Source organism: Uloborus diversus, chromosome 6 (genome assembly GCF_026930045.1).
Source record: "Uloborus diversus isolate 005 chromosome 6, Udiv.v.3.1, whole genome shotgun sequence".
NCBI lineage: Eukaryota > Metazoa > Arthropoda > Arachnida > Araneae > Uloboridae > Uloborus > Uloborus diversus.
The window spans coordinates 76154075-76177147 of NC_072736.1; the positions used below are offsets into that span (position 1 = coordinate 76154075).

The 23073-nt window shown below is 35.6% G+C and overlaps 1 protein-coding gene across 1 annotated transcript in view; it reads right to left on the reverse strand.

The window, feature by feature from the left end:
- LOC129224147 (uncharacterized) overlaps positions 1-23073 on the reverse strand; it is a 36995-nt gene that overhangs the window by 5551 nt on the left and 8371 nt on the right. Inside the window, exons 2-3 of the mRNA XM_054858562.1 lie at positions 7705-7775; positions 2404-2527 (exon numbers count right to left, since the gene is read on the reverse strand). Of these exons, the coding sequence (XP_054714537.1) occupies positions 2404-2527; positions 7705-7742 (162 nt within the window). The 5' untranslated portion in view covers positions 7743-7775. The remainder of the gene's footprint in view (positions 1-2403; positions 2528-7704; positions 7776-23073) is intronic.

Genomic DNA, 23073 nt, shown 5'->3' on the forward strand with positions numbered 1-23073 from the left:
GCTGCATTGCAACAGAGAAGTTGTGAGATTTTTGACATTTCTTCTGGATTTAATGTTTTGTAAATCATTCCGTAGAATGTTTTCTTTTATCTCAAACATCTTCTCACAATCTACGATGTTTATGCTTCTAGTCTAGTAAGGAAATAATTTTGTTGTTGTGAGAAACATTCTTTCATTAAAGATAAGAAATGACAACGTACACAAAGGACAAAAGCAATTTTGTCGGATGTCTTTTCATCCATAAACTCACTTATTTTGCATTGAAAAAGGGGTTCCTTGTAACCCCGAAACACGTGTATGCAGTTTTCTGTATTTTTTTTTTCTTTTTTGCAATAATACTTTTCATGTACAAAAGTACATTTATTCAACTTTATTCTTTTCATAAGTTATGGGGTGTTCATAAATGATGTCACATTCTTTTTCAATTAATTAGACATACTCTACACTTGGTCAAAGTGTCACTTTTCAAATTAGGGGCTGTCTACAAATGATGCCACGTTTTGGGGGGAGTCGTGAAATTGTGACAAGGGAGAGGGAAGGTAAACAAGTAGTGTGATATCACGCCTTTAAAAAAAAATAGCTTGAATTTAAAATTACCTGTCACGCTATTTTTAAAGGGGGGGGGGAGAGGTGAAGCGCATCAGGTAAAGTGTTTTTTTTTCTGTCATACAAGAACTAAACAATTTTATGAGTTTTTCCTGTAATTTCTATTATTCCAAACTTCTTTTATTTCATTTTATTATTTATATTATTTTACTTATTTGTTCATTTATTTATTTGTAATGATGATATAATGGTAACAAAATGTTGAAAGTAACTAATACAGAACGAGAAATAATAATGATTTTTATACCTTATACGAGTAAGCACGAAAATGAGCAGAAGAAATAGCGTAATATCTGGAAGTTCTTTACGTATTTTACGTAGCAGCTTTGGCTGTCAATATTAATAGTGATTACCATATAATTTGAACGATAGGTATGTTAGATAGACCAAACAAAATGAAGTAACTCAAATGTGACGAACCAAACTTTCTGCTTCTAGAGTTTTAGGTTGGAATGCTTTCAAAGTCAACATAAAAAGGAATATCGGTTTCAGAATGCTTTGCTCACAGAAGCCCGAGGTGATTGAGAAACTTCTCAGTATTCAAATCAAGTAAAATGAGGGGGTAACTTGTTCAACATCAACTACGTCTGTATACTGCTTCTGATATTAAACTAAAAAACTGACAAAAACAGTCAAAATACAATTTTTTTACAGGAAATGTGTAAAGTCTGTCTGAGCCCTACACAAATTCATCATGTTCCTGTGATTATTAAATAAAACGAGTTTCTGTAACACTTGTAGCACTGAATACTGAATCAAAATACATGCAGACGAAAAGTTAATTGGACCATTGCTACACCGTGGCTAAGGTCCAGAAATCAAGAACCTTTCAAGAAAACGCAGTTATGTTTTAAATATTTTGGCACCTTCCTGATTTACCAGAAAAGCTCTTGAAGAAAATATGGCCGAAACTAAGACAAAACTGCAAGCAAAACCGAACAGTTATCTGCCTGCTATTCTTGTATAAAGCAATATCCAGAGACCACATTTTGCCCCCTTTGGGACTCAGTCAATCTTAAAGTACCATAATGAGGTTGTTTCCTTCAGTCAAAAGTAGTACTTTTAATCACTGAAATTGACAGAATAAGCAAAAAATAAAAATAATAATCTGGACCCAGAAAATACTTCCATTTTCCAACAGTTATTTTTTAATTACTTTTTTAAAATGTCCAATTTTTCAAACAAGGCGTGGTCTTGATGACGTCACAAACGATGCTATTTGGCGCATCTTTCTTCCGCATTTCTACGTTATGATAATCAAGAATCGAATTAAAATTGCCCTCTACGCTTGCTATCAACCATATCGTTGCCAATACACGTGAGTAAAGATGCGAATTAAATATTTTGCTCTGTGAATGGCATCAGTGAATGGCATTTCATCATTTGGGATGTCATCGGCAGAAGCGTAAAACAATGAAAGCACACCGATTTAAGTAATTTTTTTTAAAATATTAAACTTAAACAAATTATTTAAAAAATGGTCAGATCCTATGTTTCTAAACATGCTCTTTCAGAAAAAAAATACTTTTAAATTTTGGAAACGACCCCATTCAGCTGAAACCAAACCACCTGGTAAAGAAGCTGCCTATATCGTCACTAATAGCTATAAAAATGTTTTTTACAATAGTGGGAAGTCCGTATTCACACAACTTGTAGCGATTTAGGGAACTTTTCTCAAATATAGTACTTGTTTTTCTCACGAAACTGATGGAAACCCGTGAAATCCCGGAAATAATCTGTGACGTTTTTCTATTGTATAAAGAAAACTTGGAAAGAAGCGGAATGTATTCGAGTTACCTGTCTAGATCGCTGACTCTCCAAGTTAGTTATGTCCGCCATAGCAAGAGTTCTCGCTTGCAGTTTCTTCTGACAACAGAAACAAATTAGGAATAGCAAAAGAGTACTTCCTCCAAAAATAGATCTGCCGAGGAAAAAGAAAAACAATAAAATAAAAATTCTGTATTTTAAAAGACGTCTTGAGCAAAAAAAGAACGTTTTAAGGGCATGTGTGTTTTTGCGTCATTTTCTGTGCTTTGCAAATATCAGGAGTGTTAATCCTCCCCCCCCCCAAGAACAAGGACGCACCCTTTAAAGGCCACAAACCCTCCCCTGGCGCATTCTGCGCCATGATCTCCAAGGACGGTTCACTTATCGGCAGTCCGTCCCGTCCATCCCGTTTTTTGACGTGACGGACTGCCGACAAAAACAGAGTAGCATTCACATACTGTCGCCATACATCAATCACGTGTCTGAATTTACCCGCGAGAGAGAAGAGCGCGCTGCTTGGCGGAAACCAATGAAATGCTGTTCTACTTTTGACGGCAGTCAGATATCAAGGGTCGTCTGATCGAAACCGGCCCCGTCCAAGATGGCTTGCTGCCATGGCAACCAGCAAAGAAAACCTATTTCGGGAGGAGAAAAACGGGATGGACGGGACGGACGGCCGATAAGTGAACAGCCCTTAGGTGGGCAAACCTGCAAATACATCACACTAAATAGATGAACCTTTTCAAAATGAGCTCCTTAGAAGGAAAGTAGCTGATTCTCTAACAACTGACGTACAACACACGGATAAGAAGTTTGGCTACGTGTTCTGAAGAATGTAATGTGTGAGGGGAGGTGGGAGGAGTTCTGGTTGGCGCTAAATTCCCACTAGCTGGCATTGGAATGAATCTAATCAGTGATCTTTGAATAAACCTGGAAATTCCGGGAGTAAAAAGAAAAAGGGGAACAAATTATAAGGCTTCACACTTATTGAACAATATTATAAAATGCAAAGGAAAGCAGTATAAAATGCGACTGCAGATAACATCATTATAGAAATACATCTTGTATAAAAATACACTCATAGAGTATATATCTCTCTTAAAGATGGATCAATAAAATGTTCATTTATTTATTTTCTCCAAACGGGACGCTTAAATATTTTCAGCTCCCACAATTGTATTTAAAAATTAAAAAGAAGTACGCATTTTTTTTTTAAATAGTTTATGCTTATTACAGGAAAGAACAGAAACGGATACTCAAAAAGAAGGATTGATGCAATATTATGTTTTTGATGAACAAGTTGACGACATTTTGTGATGGTTTCAAATAATAGTTTTTGCCAGGATTGGCATTTACTTTTACAATTAGACTTTTACAACAAATATTGGTCCAAGAATCGCGATAGTAAAGCTATAGATTAGCAGTCGCTAATAGGCAACCATTTCATTGAAAACGGCTACTAAAGAATCATGTCCCAGTCGCCACAAGTGGCGATCATGTGTTTCGGTATTTATTAAAAGTAATATCGCTATTCGCAGGGGCGTGCACAACACCTGTTGGCCCGGGCCGGAGTCTGAAGGGGTCCCCGTTAAAAGTCATTTGTGACGAGCCCCAAAATTTCTGTTCACGCCCCTACTTCTACGCTTCCATATCAAACTGTGACATACTACTGGTTTCTATTTTTTCGTCTAGTAATCGGCAGAGGCACTGATGCCATCTTATTATTTTATAACGATTAACTATCCTCTATGGTACATAATTATTTTTTGTTTTTAAAACTCGAGTAGGGGGTAATTGACCCCCCACCTCTTTTGATTGCCGAAATGACGGGTCAACTATTGACCCGCCTAATGACTGACTGCTCTCGAAATTACAAGCAAGTTCTTAATATCAGCAGAGAGCGACTATTATTTATCTTTGAGAGATTCTATTCGCAACTCCAGAGCTTGAATACGCTACCTTGCGGTGATTAATAATACTAAAAAAAAAGTTAAACCATTCCATTCCACGTGTTTTCCTTGAGGTAAATTATAGGCTTTAGACAGTTTGTGGTGTAATGTAATTTCAGAAGAATAGTAAAGAAAGCTTCCCACAAACCCGATGAAAAATTGCTATCATTCACTAAGCGTCAAAGCAAGTTATAAGTTACGGCATTTGTTTGTTTTACCTTTTTCATCCGCCATTAGACAGTGGCTGCAGCGCCGCCTATAATTTATTGGAGTTGCGAATTGTTGAAACTATCAACTGACATTTTTTTATGCTATTTTCCAACCATCATCATTTGACGAAGTGATTTCTTAATATCAATCAGCTACTGAATGATTAACTTTTTAGTAGTATGACGGCAGAATGTGAATGATAACATAATTAATGAACACACAGGATATTTTCGATAAGATGTATTGTTTCAGAATTTTATCAGCTCTCTCAGTTCTCAGGTAATCTTCGACAGGATTTGGTACTTAGGAATATTTAGGTCGCTAGGTTTAACTCAGATCCCGTGTTTAAAACAATTATTAAAGAAAAAATAAAACTTGGCCTTTCTAGTTTATCTTTCGGCAGTGTGTGGTCGTAAAAAATCGAATGATTCTTCTTTATCGGGACTAGAGACGCATTTTGATATGAAACTGACATGGGCTGTTAACCCCAGTATTAATAAAAATTAGAATAAACCGATGTTTTTGAAAAACCATCTCAATGTGAGTTTTCTGTTTCATTTTCGCCAAAAGCAGTGAAAAAAATCTTTAAAACGATGCCTTTCTTATGAGTTGCATCAAGTACTGAGGGAATTATGGCGTTGTTACATTAAAAAATAAATAAAATAAAATAAAAAAAAATTGAGAAATAATCTGTATGGGTGATTCTCTAAAATTCTAACAATATTATGTCCCCGTGGCCTAACACAAAAACTGTTTAACCCAGAAAATGTTTTTTTTTTAATAGTTAGAAATAACTTATCTGATGTTATTCTACTAGTATTAAAACAATAACTCATTTAGTTTTTCTTTACAAAAAATTTTTAATAACCAGAAAGTCACACTTTTGGCGTGTCCCTATCCGTTTTTCAAATGGACTTAAATAATTTAAAAATTGTATCCCAACATTCCACAAATCCAATTTGTAGCACAAAATTAAGCATACTTAAAAGTGTAAAATAGCATTCTTTAAATAAATTTAATTGTTTAAACCATCAAGGTACATCGTTTTAAACTGTATTCCCAGATTTTCATGTCATTCTCCTGTCCTAGGAATGAGTTCAATTATTATGGTTAAAAAAAAAAGTAATTTTTAATCTTCTGTTCTATAAAACTGTGTATTACGTATCACCATTTTGTTGGATTCCTTGAGTATTTTGTTAACATGATTAGTCAGCTCTTCTCATTAAACTTTTGAAGTTCAAAAACAGGGTATGAAACATTTTCGCTTACTTCTCCTGGACAATATTTCTGTTTTAAATAAACGAAAAAATTTAACTCTACTCATAGTGTGTGGTTGGTTAAGAGGTTAGAATAGAAAAATAATATTATTTACCTTAAATATAATCCTGGGCCTACATAACAGGCAAATTGTATGGAACTTGTCACACTCCTGTCCTAAAAAAAGTGTCATACTCCTGTCCTAAAAAAAAGTCAAACGCCTGTCCTAAAACAATCACTTTCCTAGCATTATTTCTCAAGCATTGGTAATGCACCCCGTAGAATAGAAAGATTTTTTTCCATTACATTAGTTTGAAAATAAGATTCGCAACTCCAATAAACTATAGGGACGCTGCAGCCAGTCTAATGGCGGATGAAAAAGGTAAAACAAAACACGCCGTTAACTTATAACCTAATAACTTAATATTATAATTTTACCATGTAAATCTCGATTTTAAACGATTTTTTTTTTCATGGGTTTTAAATAAACTTGTTGATAACCCGACTAAGGGAACAAAGGGTAAGAAACAAGTTTGGTGTTAATTACTATTACAGTCTTATTAAGTAAGATCAATCTTGTATGATTTAAATTTTCTATCAGTTTCATGCATAGCAATAAATTAAATTTACCATTCTTGTATATCAAACTAAAATGCTTACCGTAAATTGCTCACGCTATTATTTTGTTGCCCATTGCCCATCACAGGTTAAAACGGAAAATATTAATAAAATGAAAGGTTAAAAAACTAAAAACCGACTATGGCAAAAAAAAAAAAAAAATTAAAGGTAAGAAACAAGATAGGTGCTGTTTGATATCATCGTTCTATCGAGTAAAAACAGTAATTTGATAGGTTAGCTATTCCTATTTATTTAGTTCTATTGAAATCCCTTGTCACTTTCACATTAATAACATTATAATTCGATTCAAATGTCGCTGTCGTGCGTTCTCTCAACTACGTTTTATATATATATATATATATATATATATATATATATATATATATTTATAATTCGATTCAAATGCCGCTGTCGTGCGTTCTCTCAACTACGTTTTATATATATATATATATATATATATATATATATATATATATATATCAACGCACGAGGCACGACTACGGTATTTGAATTGAATTATTATGTTATTAATATAAAAATGAGAGATGATTTCAATAGAACTAAATAAATAGGAATAGCTAACCTATCAAATTACTGGTTTTACTTAATATGACGATGATAACAAACAGCACCTATCTTGTTTCTTACCTTTTAGTGTTTTTTTGTCATAGTCGTGTTTCAGTTTTTTATTGCTGTTTCCGGGCATAGCCAAAAATAAGGAAAATATCTCGGAATATTTCAAGGTGCAGTCAGTCAAACGTTCAACCTCATGACAACAGACTGCAGGGTTTTGTCGCTGCAGAAAACGGTTCGACCACCTAATACGCATGATCTTTCATCATTTGATCTCGATATATCGTTAAGCAGCGTGCAGAAAGCTTCATACTTCGTAGGTGAAAATTCTGGTTTTTAAATGCATAAACATTATTTTAATATCTCTTAACGTTATTTATTCATTTATTTATTTGATATTTAAAATTATTATTATTATTTTGTGTATGTGTGTGTGTGTGTGTGTTTTGTTTTGTTTTTCAAAGTTTGCTGCAACCACAGTTAGGGAATCCCTGTCCTAACGCGTCCCACCCACGCCTCTTTTGACCTTCCACTTTTTTAGTGCGCCAATGGACTATAATGTGAATTTACTCTAAACTTCAAGTAATTGATAGAAAATTTTGAAATTATTCGAAGAGTAGTACTCTTTCTGAAGAGTTAAAACATTTTTGATTTTTCCCCCTCAATTACGTGATTTTTTTTGTAACTATATGTTCTACTTATTTTGAAATTTGGGAATACATACATGAAAATGTATACATTTGAATGTCCAAAAGATCCCATCTTCTGATGACAGCCATTTTGTCACAACCAAGCCTGTAAAAATAAAGATATCAGTCAGTCACACTATCAGTACAACAACTACAAAAGAAGATAACATTTCTATTTCAACAGATATAAGATAAAATGACAAGATAGATATCCATACAAGCAATCTTGTGTACATAAATCTAATAATGGAAAGGGGGGGATGTTATTTTCATGTCAACACGTCTGTTGGAAAATAATTCCAATTAAAATAACAATCGAAACAGGAGTGACCCCTTAAGAAGTCACCTGAGGTCACTGTGAACTTACAAAAATCTTCTTGATTCCGCAAATTTTGTGTAACGATTTGGCACCTTGAAGACATTTTTGCAATGTTGGAATCGTTTTATATTATTATTATTATTATCATTTTTTCTCATGGTTGATGTCGCTTCTCAAAAGATGTAGTGCATGCTCGTTTTATCATTCTGTGAATTCGTGTTTTCATTCGGTAATTTTTTCTATTTAGAATAACTGTACACATATACACAATGTTACAACATTTTTCATGTGTTGATGCTTTTCTCCTTTAGCATAGTGCTTTTAGGTAACCTCATAATTTTTATAAAGAATAAAAGTTTAAGATTAAATGACTACTAATAATTAAAAAAATAATTTCAAAAAAAAATTACTCCTAAATTAGCCACAGACTACCCCTAATATTTTAAAAATTTTATGTATCGTTAACATAAAGTAATTTTACTAACAATTAAATGAAAATTTGACCCAGAGAAATTGGAAGAAACTTTGAAATTATTTTTGAAAAATTAGGAAAGCAGAGGAAAAAAAATCGTCCCGCAGAAATGAACTATTAACTATGCATTTTTAAAGTCGAAATTACAAAATAAATAAATAAATAAAATGGAGAAATTGGTAGTGCTAAAAATTATTATTACGATCATTAATAACGTACATACAGATGTCACGAGAAAACTCGTTGTAATTAACTCGGGGATCGTTAAAGTGGATATTTCGGGTGTCTGTACGTTCCTAGGCACATATCCACGTGTGGTCGGGGGGAAAAAAACTCAACATTCAACCGGGGGTGAGCAAAATGGGAGTTAAGACCGATTTTTTGGTAAAAAATTTTTCGCGAATACAATACTTCCTTTTTTGTAAAAGGAAGTAAAAAACGTAACCAATTACGAAATTTCAAATACGAATATACAGTTATAAAAGAAAATGACACATATTTTTCAAATAGAAAATATTTCGAAAAGGGGAAAGAAGAGATTAATAATTTAGATAGCAATAAATATCGGTTTCTTTTGGCGCACTATAGATCTGGCGCTCTGGGCGGTCGCCCGCTTTGCCTGCCCCGCGAATGGATGATTTAACGTTATAATATTTCCTTGTCCCTTCATTCCAAACGTCTTTATTTCTCCATGGAATGTCATTATTGACGTGGATGAATAGGAAACGGTGTATAATTAGACTTATCTGGAACAAGTAATTACGATAAATGAAAGCATCATGAAGGAAAGAAAGATAACAACATATAGTACAGTAAAATTAGGCCAAAAAATGGCCAAACCCAAACATCCAAAAGAAAAAAAGGTGAAACCTGTTGCAAATTACTTCTTACCCTTCCAGCAAGAAGGGGTAAAAAGTGCCAGCACTTTGCGCGTCGGGTTTTGGGGGAAAGGAGGGGGACGAAATAATCCTCAATTTAAATAAAATAATTTCTATTACTTAAAAAGAAATTCTCAAACCTCGCAGAAACCACTCTATAATAGTAAAACAATAAACTCTCACAGAACAAAATTCTAATTAACAGGAGTGCACAGGCGGGGGGTTTCCATGGAGCAGCTTTGCGTCATTGGAATTTTTAAGGCAGTTTTTTCAAGGGGTATTTCCTTTTTTTTTTTGAGGACTTTTATTCTGGATGGGTACTCCGTCACACTTAAAGGGGTGCGCCATCGCTTTTAAGGAAGGGGGTAACCCTGAATTTACATTCTAAATTCAACTATTACAGTGAAGTTTACGAAAAAATTTCCCTGACTTAAACTTTTCCGAAGTACAAAATGCCTCACAATGATATGGTAATGTCAGAAGGATAATTCTAAAAGATCTAAGCGAGCTCAGTAACCACATTATTTGTGACTGGAGTTATTAAATTGTTTAGAGCGCTGGAAAACAAAATTCCTGTGAAAAAAAGTTCAAATCGACCAAAGTTCCCCTACTTCTTCTTGATTAAATTCAACTTTTCTACAATCTTTTGCCATCACCGTAAGAGTAGGACAAACCGGAATTGCCAATAGTAAGACAGGCAATGCTGCAATTCTGCACCCTGTAAGCCGGTGGGGGTTCTTATTTGCAAACACCAAGTTACCTCTCTTTTACGCAGCTGGTTATGTGAATTATGCTAAATATGTGGACATAAACTTGCAACACTATCTGAAACTTTTGAGTACATTATGCGATAAAAAAAAAATTTGATCACATCAAACATCAGCTAAAACATCAGCTATCCAACGATCTAACGCAGTGACAAGTTCAGGTGGTCTAGAACTTGTAGTGATTCAACGATAGAACAAGTCTTGATGAGTGCAATGAGCAATACAACAATAGAATGCTAAATATTTACACCTTTTTGTCTCCCAGTTTGGAAATCCCAATCCGTTTCTAAAGCCCCCAAAAGTTTCTTCACCCTCAAGTTGGTAGTGGTATTGCTTGCTGATGATAAGGGGAGTTGCGATGAGACCTTTAACGTTTGGGTAGTAACATCAAAGGATATTGAAGGCAAACAATTTTGTGGCATTTCTTTGTAAAGGTTGTAAGCAGTTATGTCTTTAGCTTCTGTTACGAGAGTAGTTACTATCTGTAAAGATGTGTAAACCCAAACCATATTTTACACCGAATGGTATGAACAGTAAAGATGGAATAACAAATTGCTAAAACTTCTGGTACGAGTTATGCGCTGATCCTCCATCAGTATTCGATGAATCTGGTTTCAGAAGGAAAGAAATCCTGTGTCATTAAAGTACTATTATCTGAAGCAAAAGGATCATCCAACATCACAGAACGAACAGCTGGTGTCATATATGAGGCAGTGAGAAGTAAAGGGTTGTAAGTGGACATTTTCAAGTTTTGAATAAAACGCGTTTAAAAATAAGATCCTAGGTAGGCTTTCATTGATTTTCTTTTCTAAATCATGCTGTATAGAAGCAACTACCAGGTCTACTAGTACCATTTCTTGCCCCAAGATAGAGGAGAGGTTCACCAACCATTTGTACTGGTTATCTCCAAATTTTTAATTTTTCCACTTTGCTTCTCACTGACTCATATGTAATAGATGGAAGATACCTGCTTGGTCATATTTTTGGTAATGATATGTAAGCTTCAAGGAAATATGCCAGCAATGCAGTGTATAGGTCACTTGTAAGTATGGGAAAGCTAGGTCATTTTTCATGGGTGCAAAGAAAGCACCACAGAAACCAGGCCCGGATTAAGCCAACGCGGGGCCCGTAGCAAATGTTTTCAAGGGGCCCTCGTTTTTACATGATATAGTAAAAAATTGTTCACTTCTTCATGGATACGGGAGATGGATTTATAACACGCATGAATACATAAATATGGATATGATTTTAGAGCTTTACGAGGGTTATAACCCTTTTTCGACTTATATTGCCCCTCGTCTTTCCCATCACTACATGTTTTTAGCTTTAAATTCCAAAAACGCAATTTTTGAACGATATATATAAAAAAAGGGGGGGGGGTCAGGTTCGGGGGCTTGCCCCCGGAAAATTTTTGATATTTCAATTCTGAAAACTCATTTTTAACGACTTCTGATGACATTTGGAGGAGAGAAGGTTCAGAGTTCTTTATTCGGAGATTTTTTGAAACTGAAGTTAAAAAACGCGATTGCATCCCATCTTAGGTAAAATTAAAGGGAAAAATTTGGATTTACAGCGACACTCCTCATGCAATTTTTAAAATTGAAATCTTAAAGAAAACTGTTGATTATCTTTAATGATGTTGTAGAGAGAGAGAGGGGTGTCCAAGGAAGCCCCATTGGAAAATTTTCAAATTTATTACCCATTATTAATCTAAAAACACAGTTTTAGGTAGAACATTTTTAGACTCTAAAATGGTAATTTTATACGATTTTTGCTGAGTTTGGGGCGGGGTGGGGAGTTCACGAAAGTCATCCCCTGGAGATTTCTTGAAATCGAAGTGTTGAAAACGTGATTGTAGACCATCGCTGGTTACGTTTGTATGGGATGGAGTTCAGGCACTCTCCAACGCAACCCGGAAAATTTACAAAATTGATGCCTTAAAAGTACATTTTAGCCCATCGTTAACAATGCTGGAGGGAGAGAGGTACAATCCCAAAGGGGGGGGGGGATTTTTTGAAATTATAGTCCAAAATACGCATTTTTAGACCACCTTAGATGATGTTATAGGAAGGGATCGAGCTTGGGATTTCACCCATGGACATTTTTCAAAACTTGAAGTTCCAAAAAGCAGTTTTAGCGGGTTTTCTATTATGTTCAATAATTTTATCCCTGAAATTTTCTGAAATTTAAGTTCGAATAAAAAATTTTCAGCTTCCTTTGGTGATGCAAAAGAAATGGGTTTGGTTCGGGGCATTGGCAGCAGCTTTTTAGTTCCCTCCCACTCAGAGGAAAATAGTTAAAAACGAGATTTAAAGTCTTTCTTCCACGCACAATTATTTTAGTTCTTCAACAAATTATATTCTATTAACAATTTATTTATTTTGCTCAGCATACGTGTAAACATTCAAAGAATCTTTTCTTCTCTTATGTCATGATCTCTTAATTTTGCTCCTTGTAGTGTCGCGGGCGGCAATTTTTGAGGGCGACAAACTAACATGAAGTTAAGCGAGCAAAGAGTTTAGGATGAATAATTATTACCTTTTCAGGAACCAATTTCGAAAGCTTTAAGACGAAAGACACTTTCAAACATTTTCTGGATGGTAAACCTTTCCTCCTTGTCTAATATCGCCCCAAAGACTGTTTTTAGGATTTGTGCTTGGGGAATTTCAAAATCCTCCTTCTCCTGCGTTCCCCCCAAAAAATTGCTTAAAGTTGCATTTTAGGCACTAAATTTCGAAGAGAATCCTTGAACCGTCTCGATTAAAAAAAAAATTATAGCCACCTATTTCCCTAGCTTATCCATATTCGGAGGAAATGATCCAAACCACCACTCTTTATTGTGCGTTCATGAGGAGAAGAGACTTCGGAACGCCTTCCCGAAAGCAAAGCTAAGTTTAGCGCGGGGGTGATCGCTACCGCATTCAATTGAGACAACCCTAAATTTGGCGGGCATTTAAATTTGTAAAAATGTCTTTGTGTTCTTTCCTTTCGTTTCTAGCTTCGCGTAACTGTCGTCTACGGGGAATCTATACTTTTTAAACTAAAAATTTCAGAACAAAAATATTGTATTTACAAAAAAAAGTAAGGTATTTTGTTTTCCGAATGAAACATTTCTGTTAAGGATAGGCTTTCTGAATTTTGAACGATATCCTTTTAAACACTAACGTCCTATATTCGAAATTGCAAGTACTCTGATGAAAAAAAAAGGGGGGGGGGCAGGAAAACTTCATTGCCACACAGACTGTGGCATTGAAATGCTTAAGGGTTGCGTTCGTTTTGAAGACTTAATATCTCTCTCCATCTCCCTCTCCCTTTTCTTGAGGGGGGGGGGGTGACTCAGTAGCTCTTACGGTTTGGGTCTTTTTGATGCATCTGTATGGATTGTACAAAATTTCAGATCATATAGAGCGGATATACAGTCAGTAGATCTACAGTAGCAGTTATTTTTGAAAAATGATGAAAACATTATTCGAACAAAAGTTGCCCCCCCCCTCCCCCCCCAAAAAAAAACTTGGTTGAACCAAAGGCGGGGACTGGGCAATTGTTCCAGAAAGGATTTACATGTGAGAAATAAAAGTAAATGAGAAAACAATAAAAAATCAATCTGAAATATTTAAAGCAATTGACTATTAAAATCAAGGCTATTTCTCTAAGTATTGCATGAATATTAATGTTTAGAAATATGTAATAATTTGCGATGCGTTATAAAAAGTGTCTTTGGTTTGAATACTGTTTTAAAATTATAGGTTCATCGGTTGGGCCGGCTTAAGAGATGACGACTACCCCCAGGGCGAGTATTTTTAAGGCGGGGGGGGGGAGGTAACCAACTTCGTTTCTGGGGGGGGGCAGAAACGAAGTTAGTTATAACACTTCAGTACACAGTAGCCTAACGTAAACACGGATTGTCCATAAAGGACGTTACACTTCACCTTAGCCTCTCCCCTCGTCACATCTCACGCAATGTTCGATGAACATATTGCTATAACGAACGCTTTTATTTGGACCAAAATATGTGAAGTCATATTTCTTATAATCCCCTCCTTCCCCCTTGAGACTAACTGTCCCAAGTTCATGAACCCCGAACCCTCTCTCCCTACCCCTTTCAAGCGTGACATCATTTGTGAACGACTCCTTAGGTTTGCTCTAAGTCACCAAAATCGCAGTAAGAATTGTTTTAAGGGAAAAGACCGGCTCCCCCCCCCCCTTCCTGGATAGCTCTAGTCACAATTTGTTTATGATCATGTATGTTTTTAATAAAGAATCATCTCGCACTCCGGCAAGGAAAGTGACACAATTCAAAATCTGGGAAAACCGTACCGGCTATTGATTTAAAATCTAAATTTAGTGCTTTTTCTCGACACAAAAACCACAAAGTTAGCTCACGTAAATGGTGCGGGGGGGGGGGCGTAGAAACGATTTCATCAATAATGACACATCATTAAAATTTCATAATTTGGAAGAATATTTTTCGAACTTAAAGTATGCATTATGTATCTATACTTCAAAAACTAATTAATAAACATCACATAACATCACATAATAAGTTGACTGCGCATATTGTAATGTTTGAGACTAAATCACTTAAAATTACTATTGCGTCAAACCTTAATTTTCTCCATTGCTGTTTTTTTTTCTTGTGGTTGAGTCAGTTTCCTTGCCAGTGTGGGATATGTTGAACAACTGAATAGGTTGACTATAGCAACGTTTCTTGATAAAAATAACGCATTTTACATTCAGAGCCAAGGACGGATCCAGAAACTATTCAAGGAGGGGGCGATTGATTTCACACCCTTACCCTTTTATAAATTCGCAAACCTCCGCCCCCCCCCTTTCCAAACACCATGAAAGATCGTCTCATTTCAGTTATTTTGGGAAGGGGAGGGACTTCCTTTTCTACAAAATTGTGGAGGAGTGTACCAAACCCCATCCCTTACCTTAACGCCATCAAAGGTGTCCCATTAAAGTTCCTCTTTTTTTTTTGGGGGGGGGAGGACTTCAATTTTCGAAACTTTCCTGAGATGAGCTCTTGAACCCTATAACCCTATTTAATATCATCTAAAATCTTCTAAAATTGAGTTTTTGGAACTTTGAAATACTTCCTATGTACAAAGTTCAGATCTCTATCAGTAATGTGTTAAGAATAAGATATGTGCTACACATTCATTTTCCAGACAGCAAGAGCTTCGTCAAACTATTGAAGATAGGCTAAAACAATTTTCAACTTCAGTATCAAAGACATGCCGTGGAAGAGTTCTGCATCTCGACTCAAGGAAGGGGCGATCGCCCCATCGCCCCTCCCTTGTGTCCGTCTTTGTTCGGATCTGTATTAGAATACGGGCAACAAACTTTTGCTTATTTTATGATCCCCACACGTAACGCTGTTCCGTAAAAGTCCTGGAAGAACTGAATTACTTTTAGAGTAATCGAAAAAACTTGAATAAAAAAAGCATGTATATTTTTTCGTATTTACAAAAATAAATAGGTTAAAACAGTAACATAAAACGTTGTTTCAGGCACTTATTCAATTATTCTGTAGATAAACATATTGGCATGTGAAAAGCTTTAATTTTTGTTTTGTTCCTTTTTTCATTTCTGAAGAATAAAAGCCATATTGGAAAAAAAAAATAGTACTAAAGTATTGAAATGTGTCACACAGAGTGCAACTTACCTACTGAGGCTTCCAAAATTGTTCGTAGGCTTTAAATGTGTATGGTTAAAAATGAAGTGCCTAGGAATCGAAATAGTAGTTCAATACTTTTTCATACTGTCTCTACATGATTACATCATTTCAACATTTTTTTTTTACAAAATATTGACTGTTTGAAATGGGCCAAAAATGAGGTGACACAGAAATATTTTCAGAAAAATTCGAAATTAAAGTTATCGTCTGTCGTTTTCTTTCTTTCTTTCTTTTTTTTTTTTTTTCAATGCGGTGATAGTTAAAAAATCTTTTGGCATTAATTTTTGCTTGTTCACTTTACAAATCTACGTATTATTTTAAAAATGACTCGTATTCGCAAAGTAACAACAAACACAATTCGAAAACGCATTAATTCTTCATTATATTCGAAGTAAAACAGTTCGAAATATTGCGAAAGTAGTTCATTTATCCCTAAGCACTGTGTAATATTTACATAAACGCTTTAAAGAAGAAATCGGATCGAAAATAAGGTGAGAAATGGTTGACCAGCAAAGTTAACAATATGCGATTAGAGATTTATAATTAGAATACCTATGAAAAACCCACGTTTGAGAGCTGTGAAAGTTTCAGCAGAATAGAAGGAAAAATTTTCCTTCCAATTTCACCTGCAACTGTTCACCGTGTTTTCAGAAAATGTTTACTTAGCATGAAAGACAGAAAGTTTAGGATTTCCTTCGCAAAATCAATGATAAATTAACCCAAAACGTATAGAAATACACTGCAAATCTTAAAATACTTTTAAGTCGAACAATTGTCTTAGTAGCACACCTTTTTTTCGGGAAAGAAGGTGGGAGGTAATTTCTTAGAAAATTATAGAACACTCCTCTTCTTACAGCGCGATAACGATGACCAATTGCAACCTTTCTCAGTGTTGGTCTGAAGCCTCATCCCCAAAAGACGCATATAGAATCTTCCGATACCACGTGTTGGGGGCGTGGCCAAGTCTCAACTAGTGAAAAACGGACAATACCTAAAGTTAGAACTAAAGATAGCATGCGTCTTGAAGATTACAGTTTCCAACATTTTGTGAAGCAAATCCGTATCCCCCCCCCCCTTCCCAAAGATAGCCCGATAACATTTCCAGTGATAATCCAAAATCGCGATTTGAAAATTTAAGTTAGAATTTTTTCCGGCTCCTCATCTCTTTCTTTAAACTTCTCACATAGCTTGAAACTTTGTTTTCAGCTATATTATAGATAGATCCCTCAAACCCTTTCTTCCCAAAGATAGCTTGAAATTGACTTCAGTTTTGAACACAATTTCAGGAAAGAACCCCATCCTCTTTCCTCTACTCTAATCAAACAGCCTAAATTTGCTTTTTTTAGGCTTGAACAGCTGAAAGTTTCAGGAAGGATCCCTAAATCCCTTAAATTTAATAAAATACTTTTTGAAAAAAAAAAATCTAAGAGAAAACTTTATTATCCGTTCTAATAAAACTACCAAACATTGCCTAAAATTGTAATTTTTAGGTCAGTTTTTAAAATTTTCTAACCCAACTGAGCTTTTTCTCCTAGCACTAAGAAAGATTAACTAAAATTGCGTTTTAAAACTTCAATTAAGAGAAATTTCTGGAAAGCAATCAGCGATATCCCCCACATCCCCTTCGTGCTTCCTCTGACGTGACTAAAGATAGTGTTACCTACCTTCTCTAAATGACGCAAAAAGCCCCCCCCCCCCCCCACCTTCCTCTCTGCACCAATGATACTGGTCAGCATGGTATTATTCCATAACGAGTCTGCGCTTTAATGAAAAATATAAAATTTTTCATTTGCTTGAATATTTAGAAAAGTTAGATCTAAATAGAAAAATGTAAACGGGTAAAAGTACGGAAAAGTAGTTTTTTTCTGGAATTTTTTTCTCATGGCACGGGGCCCCCAGAAGCGCGGGGCCGGTAGCATTTGCTACTTCTGCTCTATGGCTAATCCGGCCCTGACAGAAACATAATCTGCGTCCTATTACAACAGCCAAGCCTTCTGCTCTAGGTGACTTTCTGCGTCTCAAATCTTGTGCTTGATGCTGTGATGAGTTCATTGGATATAGTGAATGTTTGAAAAGTCTGAAAGTGGACTGAAGTGCTCAATTATATGCACAAACTGTGTTAGACATAGCTGCAACAATAACGATTTTGCTGAGGATCTAGATTCCAAAAAACATGTTGATAACGAAGACTTTTTGTTACAAGCTTAGGAGAAATCATTTGAAAGCAAAAAACAGTTCAGCGTAATTTTTCTGGCCATTTAATCAAATGTGCACCATCAGAGGGGGGGGGGGGAGGATAATATTTTAGTATATAATTTCGTTTAGGGACCTGAGCTACTGTTCTTATGGGGTGGACAGCCCTGATTTAATGCATTTTAGATTTGCATGAAATAATACTTCTACTTGAAATGAAAGGTGGGGGGGTGGGGGGTGAGGATTTATTTTATTTGGCAGAGGGGGAGTGTTGTAGCTTCGATAGGAGGTGCACCATCGCTCTTGGAGGATGGACACACTTGATTTCTAACTTTAACTTAGCATAAAATAATGTTTCCATATGAAATATATGGAGGGGGATTTGGGGGTACTGCTTCGTTTTACGGGGATAGGGGGGGGGGCTCTGTAGCATTGGTGGGTTATGTCATCCCTCTTGGGGGTCAAACACCTTTAATTTCATGCTTTTAAATTTAGTATAACATAATATTCTCACTTTAAATTTACTCTAAAAATTCTGGAAAAATACCCAAAACAGCAATTTTTAGATGCCCCCCATTCCAAAACCCGACTCACAATGAGGTGGGACTTTTTACCTTTCTTATTGGGTGGGTAATAAACAATTTGCACCAGGTTTAGCTTCTTTTTTTGGATGTTTGGGTCCGACCCCTATTTTTACTGTACTAATAGTTAAACTTGCTTAAAGAGCATTCAGAGGAAATAGTAATATTTAAAAAAAGTGACCCCCAAATTTGTTTGGAAACAAACGTTTTTGACGAGTGTGTTTTAGATTGCCGTATCCGGAGGAGGGGGAATTAGGGATATATTTTCATCCAAAGCGCAGAAATTGTCCGCTTTTGCCCATGGAAAACGACTAAAACTAACCATACCCCCCCCCCTCCCCCGAAATTCTGCTATAGCTTCCTCTGATTTTTTTTTCCCATGACTACTCCACGGGTGTTTCATTTGTATCAACAGTAACTAGGACATTAACAAGCAAAACTGATCGGAATCTGCAGTTTACTTAGAGAAGCATGGAAAAGATGCATAACTGGAATCACTTGAAGAAACAGAAAACGAAACACATGGGTTCGGGAGCAAAACAAAGATACTGATGTCATTTGTAGAGCAAAAGAAGTCAATGGGAATTGAGCTGGGCACCTTACAAAGATGGTCATGATAATCATCATAAGTAGATCACCTAAGTCTTACTTTGAATACTGAGAGGTAAGAAAAGACGGAGGAAGAATCCACAGTGCCGTTGAAGAGATGAGATATTCAAGTTTACAGAAGCAAACTAATGATGAATTGCAGGAAATAAGGTAGATTGGAAATATATATTATAGAGGGATTCATCCTGCAGTAGATTTATAATGACTGACAATGGTGTATTTCAAAAGCTTGTTGGCAAAATGTCCGGATTTGAGACTTAGTGTTGTACTGAAGATTTAATTTTGGTTGTAGTAGTACACACTATTAACGGATTGGAATGAGCGCAACCAGAATTTTCTCCTTCGGAAGGGGAGGAATTAGCTTGTAAAATACCTTAGATGAACAGATACTGGAGGGCCGTTAATACTCTTCTGTTTACTCCATTTATCTTACACGGACCATCATAAATAGATAAAGGACAAATGGTTCATCGTAACAAATAAAAATATCAGACCGGAAATTTAAAATTTGAGTAAGAAAAGTCAAAGCATCCATTTGGTTTTGGAAAGTCAAAATCGAGAAAGGATTTTTCATAACATTTTTATCAATTATTATTTTCTTTTACAAACTAGTATGTTGTGGCTATCACGAAACTTTCTTCTATATTTTTCTTTTTTTTTCTGATCCCTCCCCATGCTTGATGAGGAAGCAATATTCCCAACAAAAACAAAATTTCACATGAAAAAACTTGACGACCATTCCAATGTCTGAATTATTGCAAAAGCAAAGCAAAAAGCGAAAAATGAAAGTTATTATAAAAGCCTTGCTTAAATTAATTACAAATATTTTATTTATTAACAAACATAAGATGGCAACAGTTAAAAATTTTAAATCATTGAGATAATATTTCCGATCATTTCCATACAATTAAAATCACGAGAAATACGCAGACAACAATCTATTACGATTTATCTTTATTATTGTTGCATTAATAAAGCTATTTTTATTCGCAAAAAAAAAAAAAAAAAAAAAAAAATCAACACCTCTTGGAGCGATTGGCGTCCAAATTGAAAAAAAAACCTGTTTACATATGGATTCACATATATTCCAAATTTCAACCAGAACGCAGCATTACATCTTGAGATAGGGCACTCACAATGGAAAAAAAGAACGGGTGATTGCGCTACCCCCTTTTTAGCTGTTGACACCAAAATAAAATCAGCTCTTATACCCACTAAGGGCTACTTGCCGATAAATTTTTCTTTCATTCCGTTCATTATTTCTTGAGATACAGCAGTCACAATTGACGACAAAAAACGTTCTATAGCTCAACCCCCGTTTAAGTTATTGACACCAAAATTGAATCAGCACCTGTTCCTGTTAATGGCAACATATGGACCAAATTTTGTTTGATTCCGCCAGTTACTTCCTGAGGAATAGCAAGCACGCGTAACTCAAAAAACGTCCCATTGCTCCACCCCCCTTGGAGGAATTCGCGCCAAAAATCAATGGCACATGTTCACATAGCGGCACATATGTGTACCAAATTTCGTTCGATTTCATGCGGTAGTTTTTGCTGTAGAGCGGCCAGAAAAAACTGGTTACACACAGACGTGACACACACACATACACACACATACACACACACACACATACACACACATAGACAGACAGACATTTCCCAAAAATAGTCGAAATGGACTCAGCACACCTCAAAACGTTCGAATCTGTCAAAATTCGAAATTCGAAAATTTGCACGAATCCAATACTTTCTTCTATATATTAGATATAGAAGAAAGTAAAAAGGAAGTATTGTATTCGTGAAAAAAATTTCACTCAAAATTCGGCCTTAATTTCCATTTTGCTCACCCCCGCATTAATGTTGAGTTTTTTTATTTTTTTTCTACTCGATCACACGCGGATAAGTGCCTAAGAACGTATAAAACCCCGAAGTACCCATTTTGACATTCCACGAGTTAATTATAACGACTTTTCTCGTGACGTCCGTATTCACGTATGTATGTATGTATGTGCGTATGTATGTCGCATAACTCAATAGCGGTATGTCCTAGAAAGTTGAAATTTGGTACGTAGATTCCTAGTGAGATCTAGTTGTGTACCTCCTCTTTTGGTTGCATTCCGGTGTTTCTAAAGGTGTCTTTTGCCTTTTTTTTGGGGGGGGGGGAAATCATTGTTGATTTCGATGTATACTCAAGTGGTGTTACAATTTGGCGGACCCGGCGATATATTGCTGGTCTTTTGGCCGCCAAGTTTTGTCGCCAGGCTGGCACAAATTTAGCGGTTTTTTTTAAATTTTAATCTTGTTTTAATTTGGCCACTGGTGGTGATATTTAGAGAGTAAACTATTGAATCACATTAAAATTGCCAATAATGGGAAAATGACATTAAAATTGGAGTAAAAGGAAGTCATGTGATGCACACATCAGCTTGTTTGAATAAGTAATAGAAGATAGGGAAGTAGGAAAAAAAGGGGGAGAAAGGGATTTATTTCCCCGAACTTGATCTATTCATTTTTCTACAACATGAGATTTTGATTTTAAAACAATTTCGGGGGAGGGTTCCTGAACCACAACCACATTCTTCCTCCTATATTCATCAAAGATGGCCTGCAATTGCGTATTTAGGGCTTCGAATTCGAAAAGCTTTGAGGAGTGTCCCCCCACCTATGCGACCGAGAAACTTCCCCACCCCATCATTGAAGATCGCATAAATTAAGCTTTTAGCACTTCAATTTGGAAATCCTCCGGATATCCCCAAACCCTCCTCTTTCCTAATATCACAGAAAAACGTTTAAAAAAATTTCCGGGGCTTCAATTTCAAAAAAAAATTTCGGGCAAGACCCCCAGACCCACATGATAACATCATCGAAGAGCATATACAAAGGACAGCGAATTTCTTATCCCTTTAACATCACCAGAGATCGTCTAAAACTGCGTCTTTGTAGCTACAGTTTTGAAAAATGTCCAGGAGACAGCCCCGAGAACCCCTTCCCCTAACATAAACAGAGATAAAAATTGCGTTAAATGTTTCAATTTCAAAGAACAGCCGAGTGACTGCTCCTAAACCTAACATGCCCCTAATACTGCCAAAAATTGCCTAAAAGGTGGTTTTAAGACTACAAATCTGAAACATTTTCCAAAAGCGGACCTCGAATTTCTCCTTTTTTGACATTAGCAAAGATGGTCTACAACTGCGCTTTTAGAGCTACAATTTTGAAAATTTCCGAGGGAGAGCCCCCTTTTCCTAATATAATCAGATAACAATTGCGTTTTTTAAGTTTCAATTTGAAAAATAAATAGAGAACTGCCCCCGAACCTCTTCTTCCCCTAACACTACCAAAATTCGTCTTAAATACATTTTTAAAGCTACAAATTCGAAAGATTTTCTGGGGAAAAAAACCCGGACCCCTTATTTCTGAGAGAATCTTATACTTATGATAAAGTTCATACTATTAATAGCTTCTAAGTCGCTGATTAATTTAATTATTTAATTAAAGCGAAAATTGAGCTATTTTTAACACGCTTTTATTAGCTTCACCTGTATGTATGTATGTTAGGGTGGAACGAAAAAAACAAAGTTTTTATTTTCGAATCGTAATAGTGCGGAAAAGTTGCGATTGGTGAAGACTTACAAAACAAAACAAAGATTTCTAAAATCGGATAATATCTTCCGATCCCGCAACGAGCCTGAATATTTGAAAAAATGGAAAATTTCGTGTTTTCTTAGTGATTTTTCAAAAATTTTGTTTTATGTTTCTTTTTAAGGCTCTAAGATGGAAAAGTTACGATTGGTGAAACCTTCAGAAAGAAAAAAAAAATTGAAATCGAATAATACCTTCTGATCCAGAACCAAGCCTAAAAAATCGAAAAAGTTGAGAATTTCAGGATTTTTCCGAATTTTTAAC